Source organism: Arvicola amphibius, chromosome 3 (assembly GCF_903992535.2).
Source record: "Arvicola amphibius chromosome 3, mArvAmp1.2, whole genome shotgun sequence".
NCBI lineage: Eukaryota > Metazoa > Chordata > Mammalia > Rodentia > Cricetidae > Arvicola > Arvicola amphibius.
The window spans coordinates 142281109-142300042 of record NC_052049.1 but is presented as its reverse complement, the minus strand read 5'-3'; the positions used below and the strand labels follow the sequence as shown (position 1 = coordinate 142300042).

At 41.5% G+C, this 18934-nt stretch overlaps 1 protein-coding gene across 2 annotated transcripts in view; it reads left to right on the top strand.

The window, feature by feature from the left end:
• The window catches only part of Unc13c (unc-13 homolog C), a 417871-nt gene that overhangs the window by 134839 nt on the left and 264098 nt on the right, over positions 1 to 18934 (top strand). For both annotated transcript variants that reach the window (XM_038322705.1, XM_038322704.1), the window contains exon 4: positions 17543 to 17621. In XM_038322705.1, coding sequence (XP_038178633.1) covers positions 17543 to 17621 — 79 coding nt within the window. The remainder of the gene's footprint in view (positions 1 to 17542; positions 17622 to 18934) is intronic.

The following is an 18934-nucleotide window of genomic DNA, read 5'->3' as shown; positions in this document are numbered from 1 at the left end:
TCACATTTCGCTACCTTCTCCTGGCTCAGGAATTCTGAGTGGTCCCTCGTTGGAGTGCTGTGCATTCTCTGTAGCCCCATCTGCCTCTCATCCAGTCCCACTCTCTCTGCTCAGATGCATGAAAAGTAGGTGTGAAGGAAGGCAGTATAAGTCAGGATGGAATAAATCTAGAAGCCAGGAGAGAAAAGACCCTTCTGTCTCCTTTACTGTTCATGTTCAGTTCTTTGGAAAGAGACAGACATACTGAAAACATGGTTCTCTAACCCTGTGATAAGCTCTCCAGAATGTCTCAGCAGTACAGGCAGATGCTTCCTCCACTGACACTCGGATTGAAGTAGATATTTGTGCACAGGAATCTAAGAGGCCCAAGGAGCAGCCATCACTGAGTGAACGGATCCTAGACATTTGTCATATGATCAGAAAAATGAGTGAAAGTCGTTAGAACTGAGATAGACAATGAATATATGAAATTAAGTTATGTAAAAGGAGATGGTACACAAAAAAATTGCTTGGAAGATATTATTTATAATGTGTTTGTTTGATTTAAAGTGTGTCCTGGACACTGTTCAACTTGATTAATTATTAGAATTAATTTTCTGCGATAATAACTTTATAAACACTTAAAATTTAAGAGATTGATCAATTCTTTTCCAAAACACAATTTTTTTCCTTTAATTTAGAAATGAGGGGGCTGAAGAGATGGCTCATAGTTAAAGAGCACTCGCTCTCTTACCGAGAATCCAAGTATGGTTCCCAGCACCCACACCACGCAGCTCCCATTTGCCTGTTACTCTAGCTCCAGGGTATCTAACACCCTCTTCTGACCTGTAGAGGCACCCGCATGCACACATACAATCATGTATAATGCACATATATACATAAATAAAAATAAATCTTTCAGAGAAGTAATATTTCCTGCTTGAAAAGTTTTTATAAATGTTACAATGAGTTATGAATAACTTGTAACATCTGTCATAGCTGATATTCAAATGGAAGAAATATTTATTTCTTTTTAATATATTTGGCAAGAAAACCTACTAAATTATATATTTTTGTCTTAGAAAACAGGTGTTATTTTTTCTTATTAGTGATTATGTTTGAAAGTTATTTACAGTTGATAACTGCTTGATTCATAATCAGATGACTAACATTTCAGTCTAGAAAGCATGACTGTGAATTAGGATGATAAGACAGAAATACTAGCTTTATGTCGAAGCATGTAAGCAGGCTTCCTTTTGGGCCACCAACCAGTTCCCAAATAAAGACATGCAGACTTAATAACAGTTATGAGTGCTCAGCCTTAGCTTATGTTTGTTGCACTAGCTCTTATCACTTATTTCATCAAGGTTTTGCCTCAGAACTTTTTACTTTTCTTTCATTCTGTATGTCCTACTCCATGTCTGGCTGGCTGTTGTCTCCCACCTTCTCACTCATTCTCTTCTCTCTTCTCTTCCTTGAGCCTAGAGTCCGCCTCTTATTTATTCTCTCTGCCCACCAGCCCTGCCCTATCCCTCTAATGCCTAGCTCTTGGATGTTCAGAGTTTTATTAAACCAATCAGGTGCCTTAGGCATGCAAGATGAAACAGCAATGTATCTTTACATAATTAAACAAATGTAATGTAAACAAATGCAACACATCTTTAAATATTAAAGTAATATTCTACAACAGCGGCACAATGTTATTTTATAAATTACTTCATTAAGAAAGATAAATCCATTATGACACAAATATCCCCCCTTTCATGCTATCTGACATAGCTTTAAATGTTTCATTATTACATAATTCATTGCTTTATCCCCACAAATCTACCTAACAAGTTCATATGTTCCTTTAATGACAAGAGATTATTTGCTTATTTATTTTCTGCATTTCAAGAACTAGGAAGAGTCTGATATGATGCTCCCAGAAATTAAAAGATAGGCTATATAGTTGTATAGACTCTAGCAGAAGACACCAGACACCTTGGTCAGAGATGAAGGAATATATTGTTCATGACTAAAGAGACAGCAAGGGGTTCATGCTGTCATCCATTTTCCTTCTCCTTTCAGTGTCTCAGGGTGATGGAGAGGTGAGCCTTGGAACAGAACATACAATGAATTATCCATCTCCACGCTTAGGAAAACATCTTTCAAAATGGTGGTCTTGGGCTAGGGATGCAATTCAGTTTGTCCAGTACTTTCCAGCTTGCACAAAGCTGTGGTCTCCATCCTGAGTACTCTATAAGCCAGGGGTTGTGTTTATATTACACACCTGTAATCTCAGCATTTTGGAATCAGTAGGAGGAGGGTTGGGCATTCAAGGTCAGCAGTAGCTACACAGAGAGTTTGAATCTAGTTGTGAAACCCTATCTTAAGAAGTAAAACAAAATAAAACCAAAACAACTGTCTTAGTTATTCTTCTACTGCTGTGAAGAGACACCATACAAAAGAAAGTGTATAATTGGAGCTTGATTACAGTTTTAGAGACTTTGTCCATTATTATCGTGGGAGAGAGCATGACAGAAAGCATGGCATTGGAACAATAGCTGAGATTTTGCATTTGATCCACCAGCCCAAAGCAGAGTTGGAGGAGCTGTCTAGAAAGGGTGTGGGCTTTTTAAACCTCAAAATCCACCCTGAGTGACACATCTCCCCTGACCAGGCCACATCTCCTAAGTCTTTCCTAACAGTTTCACCAACTGACGAACAACCATTCAAATACTTGAGCCTATAGGGGCCAATCTCATTCAAACCTCCACAGTAAAAGAAGAAAACTTTGTCTCACAGAGACATATTATTTATTGTATTGAACAGCAGATAAGTCTGTCCTCTACTCTAAAGAGGCAAGTGCCACAGAAATCACTCAGTGGCGCCACAAGCAGGATACCCAGAAACACAAGTGACCTAAGAAAAATTGCCTTTCAAACTTTACACTTCGGGAACCTGGGCATAATGTAGGAACATACTCAATGCCGCAGTGACTTCAATCCGGAAATCATCTTCAAAGAGCACCGCACTCAAGTCATTATCAAATCACGTGACTAGACTGTTTCACTGGAGCTTCTCAGATACATTTATCATATTTATTTATTTTAGCATGTGTGTGTATGCATATGTACCATATTACATGTATGAAGTTCAAAGATAACTTATATGGGGTGGCTCTCTCTATCATGTAGGTCCTGTTGATCAAACTCAAGTCATCAGGCTTGCTGGCATTATCCTTTACCCTTTGTACCATCTTGCTGACCTCAAGATACTTAATTTTAACAACTTGCAATATTTGTATGAACAAGATATAGAAAGGCTTTCAGGGCCTGAGTCAATCAACAATAGGCTGAAGAGGACAAAGGAATTAGGTGTTCGTGACATAACAAGCTATAGCTATACCTGAGTGGCTTTAGCCAGAGATGTAGCCACAGGTGTGCTGGCAGATAGCTTACAACCTGCTCTCCATTGAAAGGCCCAGATTTGTAGCATTTACCTGTTTTTCTAGTGTGCCTAATCTGACTGTGTTAAATTGCAAGCTACGGCTATGACACATCTGAGCTGGAAGTGAGAAAAACGTGTGTTTGGTCTGCAGTCCAGGGCTACAGGGCCACCACCAATACACCTCTGGGTGAGCTATGCAACATGGAAGCACCTCCCCCAGGATCCTGCTTTGTCCATTGCTGTGCCTCAGTGAGAGCAGAATTGATGCAAAGACAGTTGGCTTCTTAGAATAGTCCACATTTGGAAAAAAGGGGGAGGGCATGAGCGTGAGTCCACATCATTGCTGTCTACCCTATGACCAGAACTCCAGGTCCAGGGGCATCTTGGTTTTCATGACCTGCAATGCCACTGGAGCAGCAGCCAAAAGTCAGCTGTCTCTGACACATTGTCCACAAGTTGTAAGGCGGGGAAGCGCTGGCATTGCATCTTGTTGCTTTATTCACTCCCAGAGCCCCGCTATTTAATATAAGTTCTCAATCAGCACTGTTTCAAATGCTTTACTTTCCCCCGAGGGCCATGTTACTAAGCCATGACACCAAGGACTTGCTGCTGGTGGAAGGCGACCATACCTGCTCCTTTACTAAAATGTTTACAGTTAGCAAATCAGGCTGCCCTGTGTCTTCCTTACATCATTTCCCAAGGGAGGGTAATCAAGTGATGAAGCCTTCAACATGCCAAACTGCTGAGGAGGGATGTGCGTCCTCGGTGGTTTGGACAAACAGTAGGCAGGTTGCTGAAGGGGCACCTGTGCAATCGGTTGCTTAGATTGCAGGCAGGCATGCATGCTGAGGAAGGCCTCAGGTTAATTTTTGTTGTGCGGCCATGTCCAGGAAATCTGTTTCCTAGAAATCACATATACCACTGGCAGGTGCTTCCTCTCTAAAATCACGGCATTCGATAGTATCTCTGAATGTCACTCTTGCATCTAGACACACAGAAAAAGGACTGTAAACTGAGGTAGGTGGCAGGTGTCTCCATGGCAACCACCTAAAGTAAAGCCTTCCCCACTATGTGTCTTCCTGTGTCCTTTCCCCACTCATTCTGATTATGCCTGTGTTTGTATTGTTAAAAGCTGGTTTTGAATAAAAATTCTAGACTACTAGTTGGCAGCTCGCTGGCAGAGTGATTCCGCTCTTTAAGCTCAGCATAGATGGGTTTGTCATTGTTTAAATAGCTGTCTTCCCACCATGGGTTGGGTGTGAGCTCCTAGCCGCTCTACCTGAAGTGTCAGGTGCCTTTCTAAGGAACACTTCACTTTTGCCTCTGATTGTCAAGAGGAGAGAAAACACCCCCGTGGTAACACCAGCAAGAATATTTGGCCTAGAGAAACAATGAATTGACTTCTCCATTGACCATACAAGCATACCTGTCAACAGCAATCATCTGAACACTGAGACGGAAAAGAAATCTGAGGCAATCTTTTTTTTTCTCATTTTTTTATTAAAGATTTCCATCTCCTCCCCAATTCCTCCCCCTTCCTTCCCCTCCCTTCCACGCATACCCCCACTCCCTCCCTCTCCAGGTCAAAGAGCCATCAGGGTTCCCTTCACTATGTTAAGTCCAAGGTCCTCCCAACTCCCCCTAAGTCCAGAAGGTGAGCAACCAAGCTGACAAGGCTCACAGTGAGCCTGCCCATGCTGAAGAGTCCAAGCCCATCGCCGTTGTCCTTGCTTTCTCAGTCCTCCTCCACTGTCAGCCACATTCAGAGAGTCTGGTTTGGTCCCCTGTTCCATCAGTCCCATTCCAACTGGACTTGGTGGTCTCCCGTTAGTTCTGTCCCACCGTCTCAATGGGTGAATGCACCCCTCAGGGTCCTGACTTCCTTGCTCATGATCTCTCTCCTTTTGCTCCTCATCAGGTCCTTGGGAGCTCAGTCCGGTGCTCCAATGTGGGGCTCTGTCATTTTCTCCATCCAATGCCAGGTGAAGGTTCTATGGTGATATGCAAGATATTCATTAGAAATACCCAACCTCCAGGTGCATGTGCATTCAACCTGGACATGTTTGCTTCAATATATAAAAAGAAGTTTAAAAAATAATTCTTCCATTCATTAATTTTCTTATTTATTAAGAAATATATGTAAATCCCTATTCTAAATACTAGAGATGAAAGTAAATATATATAGCTTCTGGTTTTGACGAGTCTCTCATCTGAGCAGTCATGTGCAAAGACGTATAGTTGGCTCATCATTTAGTGTGTATCTTAAGAGGAATGAACTGGGCACAGTGGTAACATGATTGGTTGGTCTTTGCCTCTTCAATCCAGTATTTGAGAGCCTGCAATGGGAGCCTGTGGACTAAGCTTCTTGTCATTTACACAGCCCTGGGTAATCTCCTTCTGGAGCACAGGCATGGTTTGCAGATGAATTATTTTGTAACACATAATTATTTTTGTAGCTTGCCAAACAGATGAGGTACTCAACTCCAAACCTTCAGGGAGGAGAGATAATTCTATGTTGCATAGGTGCCAGCGCTCTGTCAATCACAGGAGTGTCAATCACTTACCCAGGAAGGTGAAGGGACAGCCTGAATGGCCAAAGTGAAGCATAAGGGTGGAGGGGTTCCTGCTCATAGGAATGTTTAAAAACTGTACTGCCGTGATATATCATGGCAAACTACAGTATAGTCTATCTTAATGCATTGTATTTATTGGAATCCCCATAGCACCCACCCCTGGTCAACAGTGGATTAAAACCACAACAGGGCATATGTGATCCTAACTGTACCCTAAGAATCTTATAGTCTCCTTGCAGCTCCGCCATAACCACATGCCATGCATAACCAGGACTTGACCCTGTGGTCTTATCTGGGGACACGGGGATCCCTGAGATGAGTTTCTGTTTTTCTCGCTCATCTTAGGTCTGTCCTTGAGGTGAGCAAGCCAGAAAGGCCTTGCCCTGGAGCCACTCAGAAAATATGAGTGTGTCTTCTGTTGGTGGTGGGGTGCCTCACCAACAGAAAACCAGGAGTTCCAAAAGAAAGGTTGCTAGACACATGGTCTACAAAGCGGAGGGAGTTGGGCCGAAAAGGCCAGAAACCACCTAATAGCTTTCACGTTTGCCTTCAGGCTTGCCTGATTCTCAGCACTAATGGAAGAGGCTTTAATTGTTAAAATTTTCAGGGATTAAAATATGCAGCCGGCATCTACCAAACTATAATTAAAAGGAATCTACGATTTCAGGTTTTAAGAAATACAGTTTCTTTGCTATTGGATATTTGATTCCACTTAATGACATTTGGGTCTAGCCTATTAAGCAGCTGGCCTTTCATTAATTACAAATGATTGTATTTTGCAAATTGTGTGTAAATGGAGCCAGAGATTTCCCAGAAAAGATTACTAAGGAAATTAGCTCCAAGCCAAGGTACAAAAGCACACACAATTTCACAGTTACTACAGAAGTTTGAACGTTAGCTCTCTAAGGGGAGACCCTATCCAGCATGAGTTTTAATTTAGGGGAAATTGTTTCCAAATAGTAATTGATGCTTAATTATGATAAAGTGTGTGGGTTGCATATTTTCTGCTCAGCAGCATACAGTAATGTATGAGGGTTATTTGGGTACATATAAACCACAGGATAGGTAAAAGGGGGGTGATATGGGGAGCCAAAAGTTTTGGAAAAGGCTACATTGTCTACTTAACAATTTGTTAGATAATGAGGCTTGAGGATATATGGATATAGTGATTGAGTGGTTAGAAGTTAATCTCTGACAGCTGACATTGTCCTCAACTGTCCCTACCTACGAAAACCACCAAAAGTTGTGTTTAGGTTTTATCTCATAAAAATATAGAGGACCATTAGATTATTTTCTTTTCCTATCTCAGTATGGTGATTTGGGGGGTTATTTATTATTTCACATGCCTGTGTAGGAGTGTGTGCCTGAGTTTATATATGTGCATGTTTTACATGCAGGTGCTCACAGAGGCCAGTGAGGGTTCCAGATTCCCTGCATCCGAAGTTACAAGTGGCTGTGAGCCACCTGGTGTGGGTGCTAGGAACTGAACAGAGGCCATCAAGAAGAGCAGCAAGTGCTCTAAACCACTGAGCCATCTCTCCAGCCCAGGCTTTAGTCACTGGAAATATGACGCACATTCTCCTTTCCCACCAGAATCGTATTCTTTCATAGCCCGAGTATCTCTTTCAAAAACCTTAACTGCCATTAGCTTTTCAAAAATGATGTAAAGATAAATAAGAAGGAAGTCAATGCTTCTGGAAATGTGCTTCAGAGGAATATGGATTTGACAGAGAGAGAGGAGAGAGAGAAAGAACTAGATCCAGAGGGCCCTGTCTAAATTGTTAATTTAGCATTATGGAGCTTTATGAGGTCAAATGACCAAGAAAGGAAAAAGTAATTTAGTAGAATACAAAGTGTCTGTGACATAGAGGCCATTTATTCTTTAAATTTTTATAGCGGTCCAAATTGGGTTTTTTATTTTTTATTTTTTACCAAAGTTCATAAAGTGGAATGGAGGGTTGGAAAAGACAATGGAGCAACCACCTCCGTTGTGACCCTCATTAAAGAATCCATCAAGAAAAATGGCATTACTTCAACCATTCATAGGCCATCTCTATGTCCTTGATTTGTCCTCCTGCGTGTTACAAACAATACTGCTGGGCTGGTCTTAAAACACCCACCCTATCACATTGGTGTCATGGCTGAATGTTTATAGGAGAGTAGACACAGCCACTTTGTTCAGGGTAAAATGAATCAAGGAGCCAAATGGAGAAGCTGGGTAATAAACACATCGATGAAAAGATTACAGGAACAATATTAGAATAATAAAAGATGTGGGGAGGGGCAGATGAGAGAAATAGCCAGCACTAAACTCTCTCTTCTTCTGCCATGCGGGACCTTGGCATTGAACTCAGATTCTCCTGCTTGGAGGCAGGGTCTTTGCCTCTGTGTCAATTCATTGCCCTCCTGTTAGACTGTAGGAAAAGACGGAATGCCATACTGTCTGAAGCCCTGAGCTCCTCTAGTTTGTGAGCAATAATATGATGTCTTAGGTGTGATTAAATGTGACCCCAAAATGCATTTAGGAACTAGTGTTTAATCCTGTATTAGGAGTGGGTCTTCAATTATATAGGCAAAGGCTCTTTTTAAAATTTTATTTATTTGTTTCTATGATTATTTATTTATATTTGTTTTACATACCAACCACAGTTTCCCCCTCTCCTCTCCTCCTGTTCCCTTCTTCTACCTCCCTTCTACCCCCTCCCCATCCATTCCTCCTCCATCTTCATTCAGATGGGGTAAGGCCTCCCATGGGAGTCAACAAAGCATGGTATGTCAAGTTGAGGCAGGACCAAGCTCCTCCTCCTTGCATCAAGTCTGGGCAAGGTATCCCACAATAGGGAATAGGTTCCAAAGAGCCAGCTCATACATCAGGGACAGGTCTGGTCCCACTGCTAGGGACCCTAGAAAAGACCAAGCTATACAAGTCACCCAGATGCAGAGGTCCTAGCTTAGTCCCACAAAGGCTCCCTAACTGTCTGTCCAGATTCCAGAGTCTGTGAGCTCCCTCAAGCTCAGGCCAGCTGTCTCTATAAATTTCCTGTCATGACTTTGAACCCCTTGCTCATATAATCTCTCCTCCCTCTCTTCAACTGGACTCCCAGAGTTTGGCCCAGTGCTTGGCTGTAGATCTCTACATCTGCTTCCGTCAGTTACTAGATGAAGGCTCTGTGATGACAATGAGGGTAGTCACCAATCTGATCACAGGGGAAGGCCAGTTCAGGTACTCTCTCCACTATTGCTAGGAGTCTCGGCTGGGGTCATCCTTGTGGGTTCCAGAAAGTTTCCCTGGCACCAGGTTTCTTTCTAACCCCATAATGACTGCCTCTATCAAGATATCTCTCTCATTACTCTCCCCCCTCAACATCTTTCCAACTTGGCTATCCTGATCCCTCATCTTTCCATCCCCCTCTCCCCTTCCTTCTACCCCCAGTTTACCCAAGAAATCTCATCTATTGCCTCTTCCCAGGGAGATTCATGCATCTTTCTTAGGGTCCTCTTTTTTACCTATCTTCTCTGGGGCTGAGGGTTGTAGTCTGGTTGTTCTTTGCTTTCGGCCTAATATCCACTTATAAGTGAGTACACACTCTAACAGCTATTCACTCTTAACAGTAATATTGGTAGCGTGAGAAGGGAACATGTTGGCTAGTTTACATTCAGAGAGTAACGACATGCATGATTATTGTCAGAGCAGTTGGGTTAAATGGGTGTGAAAATTAATACTAAGTGAAGAAGTGAAGCATTATTATGCATTAGCCAGTAAAGGATTAAACTAAAGAGATTTAGAATAACTTGTTATTAATCTCTCACAATCTTAAATGTTCCTTGACTCTAAGAAAATGAATCATCCAGCTATCCCAACAACTGTCTTGGAGAATTAATCAGAAGTGCTAGGCATTATTTTTTTAAGGAATTCAATTAATTTAACATCCCTTTTGTATAGAGTCATTCTGTTTTCTGTTATCTGACAGAAATCAGCTATTCAATGGACATTAGCCTATTAGTCATCCTAGTATGGAAATCAAACCACTTTGTTTTATAGTCAAAAAGATCAACCTTTGGGAAAAATGCTTGCTGTTTTTCTCCTTGTAGATAATCTTATCTCCGATTATTACTTTTTAACCAACCAAACAAACTATTTGTACTTTCATTTTATATATAGTGACAAAGTATATATACTAAAAAGTGATAACTATACATTATATAACATAATTAACATTTTTGAATAAAAATGCTTAACATTCACCCAGCAATTTGTGAAAAAACCCATGATATATTAATTATATTCATCATGGTGTCTGTATCTCACTTAGACTTCATATCCTCTGACCAGTATTTCTCTGGTCCCACGAGTGTGCCGCCCAACCCAGATCCTGATAACTGCCATTTCACAGAGTCGACATTTTTCAATTTCTCCTCTAGAGAGACCTGGTATCCTTCACAGTCATCCTTTCTGTCACAAGCACTGGGATTTCCTCTTCTATAGCCAGAGAGCATTCTGTGACACACCACATTTCCTTTGTCATTCATCTGCATGTGGAATCTCCATTCATTTCTGCTCTTACGTGTAATGCGGCAATAAGATTATCTACAAGGAGAAAAACAAAGGGGTACAAAATCTCTCGGCGTGCTTATGCCACCTCCTCAGGCTGGATCGCAGTAATCAAGTTGCAGTCATTTGCTGTCACTGTGTCTGTTTACTGTATGAGGACTCCTCGTACTATTGCACATGATGACTATTCTATTCTACAAGCCACAAAAGCGTGCAAGTCCCTCTTCTTCCTCACAACACCACTCTTTTGTCTTGCCGATAGCAGCCATTTGAGCAGGTGTAATGGACTCCCCTGAGGGTACTGCACGAAGCCCTGGTGATGAGGAACACTAAACAGTTTTCATATACTGCCTGCTGTTTCTCATGTTGTATTCTCCTAGCATCTTCCTGGAGTCTCCATGTGTTCAGTATGTTATTAGGGCTATTCAAGAACATTATTAGAGCTAGAAAGATGGTTCATCAGTTTAGAACACTGGCTGCCCCAACTCTCACATGGTGACTCGCAATCAACTGTAACTCTCCCAGGGGATCTTATTCTCTCTTCTCTCCTCCACAGGCACTGCATGCCCGTGGTGCACATGCACAAATGCAGACAAAACATCCATACATTTAAAGTAAGTTATATATTATCATATATATCGCATACTTAATCAGAAAACCACTCTGAAGCCCACAAGGTACAGTTACTGACATTACAGTTAAAATAATATTCATTTAAGCCTTTTACAATATGCATTATAGCACATGCCTGTAATCCCTTACACTTCAGAAGTGAAGAGCATACATTTTAAGGCATTTGGGGGCTACACAGAGAGTTCTAGAAGACCCTAGGCTCTGTAGTAATACCGTATCTCAAAAAGCAAATAATAATAATTTCAAAGCTTGAATAATAGAGCAAATATCCTTCCAAGAAACTTTCTGCTTGATTTAGGTACAAAATAACATTCATTTTGTCAAGTATGAGTCTTAATTTTCCTGAGAGTTCAGTGGTAGCTCGTCACCATGGAATGTACCCCGTTTGTACTGTCTGCAGTCTAAGTGGCTCCCATGTCTAGCCGCAATTCTTGTGTAATAGAGGGAAGCTATTGGTGGAGGACTGGGGCATTTACGCTATGGGATGTGTTTTCTAATTTGAAGATAATAACTCTCGTGAGATATTTTGAAAATAACCTAAATATTATCCAGAACTCTTGCTCGGCCAGGCAGACCGCTTACCTCATGCTGGCCAGAGCCTACTTGCCCATAAATACATGAAGACTAAGGCAGAATAATCCTGCAGTAAAGTCAAACTCGGGGCTATATCAGCTGCGTGGTCTAGACAGACAGGCGTCTAACTTCAGTGTCATGAACTGTCGAATTGAATTTGCTGTGGCCTCACTCATCACCGTGATTGATAATGGGATGATCCTGTCTTATTGTCATTACAACTTGATGTGCTTTCAGGTATGGGCTCAAATTCTACCACTGTCGTTGGGTAGTGCCTTCCAAATGATTCTGAAGGGTTCTAATTCTCCGTTTCTCATTCCTAAAATGAGGGAAGTAGTTATAAGTACTACCTAGTAATCCCTTAGAAGGAAATGAAATCCACATGTTTTGGATTATATGCAAATGTCAATGTCAATTGTAATTGTATTCATTGTACCTGGCACCTGGTAAGTCCCACACTAATTGTCTATTGTCTTTAGCTAGTTTGTTGGCCACAGTAGAGTCACGGTAATCCAATCAACAATAGCTGAAGTGCTGTCATTAAAATGCATCTACCTAAAATGAGTCCTCTCCTTCGGTTACTGGTCTACCGGATGTTTCCGCATCTTCTTCTGACCCCCTCTTTACAGAGTCTAGGGAGTTGCTGGACTCGAGTACCGCCCTTGACCTCCAATCTGAAAGGCTGGTCCTTTGCCCACTGTTAATTTCAGTCTTTCTCATTTTTAAAAGTTTAGTCTTCCCCACCTCTCTCCTGGTGAGATTGCTTCTGCATCTTGTAGATTTACAGGAGGTATCCAGTGTGCTCTTGCATTGTGAAGCCAGTGAGCAGACTTTATTATTTTTCACTGCTGAGAATCTAGGCCTCATCTTCATAGGCAAGAACTCTACCATCAAGCCACACAGCCTGGGGTCTAAGTTTACAGGAAATCTTTATTAATGCTACATGGATAAGCATATATATATATATATGTATATATATATAATTTCATTTTAATATATTATATATAACCTTTTTATAGTGATGATGAAATTGTAAAAGTAAAAAGAAATAGACACTTGATCTTAAATGAAATCACAGGGGCCTATCTGTGGGGGTTAAGAATCCATTTTGAGCTGGGCGGAGGTGGCGCACGCCTTTAATCCCAGCACTCGGGAGGCAGAGGCAGGCGGATCTCTGTGAGTTTGAGACCAGCCTGGTCTACAAGAGCTAGTTCCAGGACAGGCTCTAAAGCTGCAGAGAAACCCTGTCTCGAAAAACCAAAAAAAAAAAAAAAAAAAAAAAGAATCCATTTTGATGGTCATGATGTAATATATGAGAGAATAAAAAAATCCTCTATACATACACACACACATAGATGAATTTACTTCGTGGGCTCAAGTAGTGGCTCAGTGGTTAAAATTGCTTACTGTTTTTACAGAGTTTGGTCCCGACACTCACACTGGGTGGCTTTACAACTCCAGTTTGAAGGGAAGTTGGTCTGGCCTCTATGGTACCAGATTAGGTCTTTATATGTCTACTTTCTGCTAAAACAGTCACAAGACAGAAAAAAAAGGGCCAAGAAGTGTGTGAAACTTATTCTTAAACATCTGTCAGTTTAGCTTAAGTTTCTGAAAATCTTCTGGCAATTTCAATCATACTCTGTAAGAAAACAGGGCAAAAAAAAAACAATTAATGACAATTGATAGGAAACAAAGCACACAGCTCGATTGCGCAACACAGCTGTTTATACAATCTCTTTCTCAATCATCGTCTTAATGGACCATGTTTCTTGATATGGCTGTGGCAGTTATATTATTTACAAGTCAAAACATTTTGAGCTATTTGAAGGCAGCAGTTAGTATGATGGGTGTGGAGTGCTGTAGAATTTGTTAGCTAATGTATACTTCATATTGTTATGGCTCACGGGGAGATGTGGAGACATTTCTTAGAATCACAGCCTAAAATTGGAGTGAATGATACAGAAAATACCGTTAAAACTGCTTTGCATAGCAAGAGATCTCTGTGCTTGTGCGCTGTGGAGAAGGTAGGAATTTAGGGACTTATACTAAGAGCTTGTTAGTGAGCTTTGTGAAGATGGGTGTGAAGAAAAGTAAGTTTACGGCTCTTCTTCTCTTTCCTAGTCTGCCACTTTCTAGTGTTCAGAAGAGCACTCAATATTTACACCACAAACTGCAGGTGAAAAGATGGTGGGTACCAACCTGACTGAAAATTTATGTGATTTAAAAAATATACACAATTAGTAGTCAATTAAAAGCAAATGATAAAGCAGAAAATATGAAGACAAAATGCTATTCTGGTATAAAAAAGTGAAGAAGAAGAAGAAGAAGAAGAAGAAGAAGAAGAAGAAGAAGAAGAAGAAGAAGAAGAAGAAGAAGAAGAAGAAGAAGAAGAGGGAACAAAATGAGGAGGGGAGGAGGGGGATGAACAAGAGGAAGAGAAAGGGAAGAAAAAGTTGAGCCACCAAAACCCAAATCTGAAGCTCTGACTCACTGTGACTCTTACAACCCATGGCCTAGAGTGCCCGGTTTGAATTATTCTGGGAAGTAGCTAAACTTTATTTAGTTTGGGGGACTTTTGGGGTGGGGTGCTTTGGTTTTTCATTTTGCTTGACTTCAGTTGCTTTTCTTGAATTATTGTCTCATTCTATGTTGTCCGGAACTGCTTGAACACCTGGGCTCAACTACACCTCAGCCTCCTATTATCTGGGGCAAAGGCTCAGGCCACGCAACTGGCTCGTGTGTTAGCATCTTGGCCACACTGTGAACAGCAGGATCATAGGTCTCATGAGTGAAGCATGTCACTTGCCTCCTCGTCTCTCTTCCCCCATCCATGTTGATCTCTGCCCACATTCAGTCCTCTCCTTTATCCTCTGACTTAAGTCAGGCATGTCCAACCTTTTGACAGTGTGACCGACTCAATGTCATCTACAAAGTTTGTGAACTGTGCAGTCCAGTTGTCTTTTAAAACCTCACAGTTCTAAGAGAGCACATGATTCTGTATGGGGCCAAATTCAAACTGCAGCTGCCAATGGTCAAAGCAGCTCTCCAACACTGGCGCTTTGCTATTCTTATGAAGCCTTCCCCAAGCTTCACATTCACTGCATCGTTTGATGCTTGTCTCTAAGCTTAGTTGTGCCTCTATGATCCCTTCATCGCTGCTTTATCCTCATTGCTAGCTTACTTTTAGTACTATTTTATGAGTTGTACAATAAATTTTGAAGATTTATTTGCCAACAATTACCAAACCAATAATTGAATCTATGAAAAACTGAAACTATGACCGCTGGGGAGGAAAAATTCCAGGAAGACAAAGCTGTCCCCTGTCAAGCTAAATGTCACAGCAGAGGCCATTTGCTGTGTCAGTGGAGGATGGGCCTCTAAAATACCAATAACCTGTCATCGATCCTTATAGTCCATCACGGAGGCAGCGCTGCCAGGCCACCGCCATCAGCAGGAGCTGAGCTGCTTATGTGAGTAGGCTGGTCCTCAGATGTGCAAGGCATCAAGAGAGATTTATAGACCACGTCCCCATAGGGAGGCACTGTCATTAGATTTTAGGAGTTAATTGGCAGTGCAGAATGACTCGATTTGGCACAGTGAGAAACCAACATTGGAGCTAAGGTGTAAGTTAGTTGGCAGAACACCTGCAGGCTAGGCCCAAGGTTTGATCACCAGTATCACAGAATCCAGGCGTGTTGGCACAGACCTGTCATCCGGCACTTGGGAGGTAAAATCGGGAGAATCAGAAGTTCAGAGTCATCCTTGGCTACATAGAGAATTGGAGGCAAGCCAGGGCTACAGACAAACCTATCTCAAAGTAGCCAAAAGCAGAAGTGACGAGAGGAGGCTAAGCTCAGTGTACCAAACTCACTTTTAAAGAAACACTGACAGGCAGTAGTGGAGAGGGGGCCTGAACTGGCCTTCCCCTGTAATCACATTCATGGCTATGTTAATTGTCATCATAGAACCTTCATCCAGAAATTGATGGAAGCAGATGCGGAGATCCAAAGCAGAGCACTGGACTGAGCTCCCAAAGTCCAGTCGAAGAGAGGGAGGAGCGATAAAATGAACAAAGGGGTTAAGACCGTGATGGAGATACATACAGAAACAGCTGACCTGAGCTAATGGGAGCTCACTACCTCTGGACTGACAGCAGGGGAGCCAGCATAGGAACAAACTAGGTCCTCTGAATGTGGGCGACAGTTATACAACTGGGGCAGTCCGTCGGGCCACTGACAGTGGGACCAGGATTTATTCCCTACAACTTGAACTGTTTTTTTTTGGAGTCCATTCTCTTTGGAGGGATACCTTACTCAGCCTAAATATAGGGGGGAGGAGGGCCTTGGTCCTGCTTCAGAGTGATGTGCTAGACTTGGTTGACTCTCCATGCATGAATGCCCTATCCACTCTGAGGAGTGGAAGAGGTTGGGTGAGGTGAAAAGTGGTCAGAGTCAGAGTAGGGGAGGGAGTGGGAAAATGAGAAAAGATCGTTTTTAAAAAATAATTAAAAATGTATTTCTTAAAAGTATTCTAACCACTATACATACATAAAATTATATATTATTAGAAAACCACTTACCGTTATGTGAGTCTCCTCTTCTCTTACCTGCTTTCATTCTATACACTTTGAAGTTTGAACAAGAGCCATCTATATATTTTCTATGCATACATAGTCACACACACACACACACAGGATCGTACTAGCTTGCATATTTTCAATTTTGCAGTTTGCACTTAAGTTTTTAAAGATTTATCTTATCTATCTGTGTGTGTCTGTGTCTGTGTGTGCGAGAGAGAGAGAGAGAGAGAGAGAGAGAGAGAGAGAGAGAGAGAGAGAGAGAGAGAGAGAGAGAGAGGAGACCATGTTCAGAGTGTGCATGTGTACACAGAAGTCAGAAAAGGGACGGGATGTCCTCTGCTGAACTTCTACACCTATTCCTGTGAGGCAAGGTCTCTCCCTAAACCTGTGGCTTGCAATTTCAAGACCATCCTCCTGTCTCCATACCCCCACCTTAGATATGGGGTTGTAGGTGTTTAGGGGACATCTAGCTTTTTGCAGTGCTGGAATTTGATCTCTAGTCCTCATGTTTAAACAAATGTTCTTAACCACAGAGCCATGATGCCAGCCCTGTAGTATTTCCCTCACATGTTCATTCATTGCATTCTTAGAAGTTCATTTAATCAATAGACTTGAGATGAATATTTAGCTGACCTAACCTTTGTTACTGTTACAAAATAAAGGACAGCAAATCTTTTAATCCCATGTATTTACTTGTGAGAGAAATTCAGGTAAGAGAAGCCTATGGTTTAGTGCTTGAAATTTGCCCGTGGTTCGTAAAAACGCTATTGTGGAGCTGAGTGACTAATGAGGCAGCACGCAGAACAACAACAAAATGGAACTTAGGTGACAAAGACGTCTTCACTACTCTTGTACCAGGAATGCTTTGGTTGTGGTTTCTGCTGGCGACAGCAACTTCTGTGTGTCCCTAAAATTTTTGACCCTACTCTCAGTAATACCGACAGGAGAAAAACATGTCTACCCAGGCCGTGTGCATTTAAAGTTTCCACACATCGGGTCTCTACACAAACCGTCAGCAGCTGCAGCAGCTGGAGTTTCGCCCTGGACAAAAGCCTGGAGTCTTTTTGAGCCTTCATGAATTTTTACCGTTTTGCAAATAAATTGAAAACAATGATCTCCACTCGATATTTTCACAGCCTTTATATAAACAGTGGGGATGTTTTCCCTCGTACAATGCCATTTCAACTGTTGAAATCATGGCTTTTTTTTGTCCCCACTCAGGGCTGGCCGTGGACTCTATGGAATAGATAGCATGCCTGATCTCCGCAGGAAAAAGACATTACCTATTGTACGGGATGTGGTGAGTTACTCCTGCTTAATTCTCCCTGACTGCATGCCTTGATGTTTCCTTTGTTAAAATGTAGAGCCTTTCTCATTGACTACCTAGCTCATAAATATTTCATGGGGTAAAGTAAGCAAACCCAGAGTCTGCCCAGCACTAACACATACATTATTTTTTTTTTTTAAAAAAATGATTCTGATGAAAGAAATGACTTTAACCTTTCAACTGCTTTTGACATCAGTGGAAATTACACATTTTTAGTTAAACTGACTTTAAAATTGAGCCAGAAGAAATAGCAGAGAAGACCAAGTAAGCTGTTGGAGCTGGTCTTTGATGTTCAATACTGTGAAGGATTACAAGATTAACTTACAAAGTTTAAAGCTTGCTTTAGGTTTCTTCACTTCAACACAGTAGACTCCAGACTTTATAATGGAAACAGATGGTGCTAACCAATCTTCTTACATGTGACAAACGAGTCTAGCTAAATTACTAAGCTCTTCCATCAAAAGAAGATTGCCGTTTCCAAGTCATTAACATTTGTGTTGGTCTTGAACATGACTCTGAAGCTTACCCTCCTGCAAGGGGAATTCTAAGACCACTCAGAAATGCCGAGACCTGACCGTGGGACAGTGGTCTGTGTTCTATCATGAAAAAAAAATGCTTATACCTGGAGAGATATTTCAATGGTTAAACACACTAACTGCTTTTGCAGAAAACCTGAGTTTTCTTTGTTCACAGTATTCAAGTTGAGTGACTAACAAAGACCTGTTAACACTAGCTGTGGTGGATCTGCTGCCCTCTACTGGCCTCTATTGGCACATGCATACTGTGGCATACACACACAGATGCACACATACACATAACTGAAAAATAAATCTTAAAAGGAAAAGCCCTTCTGAATGTCAAATACTGTTGCTCTGTTATCCAGACTTCTTACAGGCTAGGTGTGGTGATACACAAAACAAGATTCTGGGCCATGAAAAGCTAAATTTCTCTATGTGCATGTAATACTCTTAGTAGTTTAATATCAGAATTTACGTTATACAAAAATTAATATCACTTTTAGCATCAATGTGAATAATTTTTATATTAGCAACATTTGATTTTGCTAAGAAAACCACTAAAGGCAGTCACTTTAATGTTGAAATGAAATGTTACGGGGCTAGAGGTTAACCTCTGTGGTTAAGAGTACATGCTACCTTTGCAGAAGACCAGAATTTGGTTTACAGCACACACATCAGGTGTCTCACAATCACCTGTAACTCCAGTTCTGAAGTCTGGGACCCTTTTCTATACTCTGCGGGCACCTGCATTCATGGGTGTGCATGTGC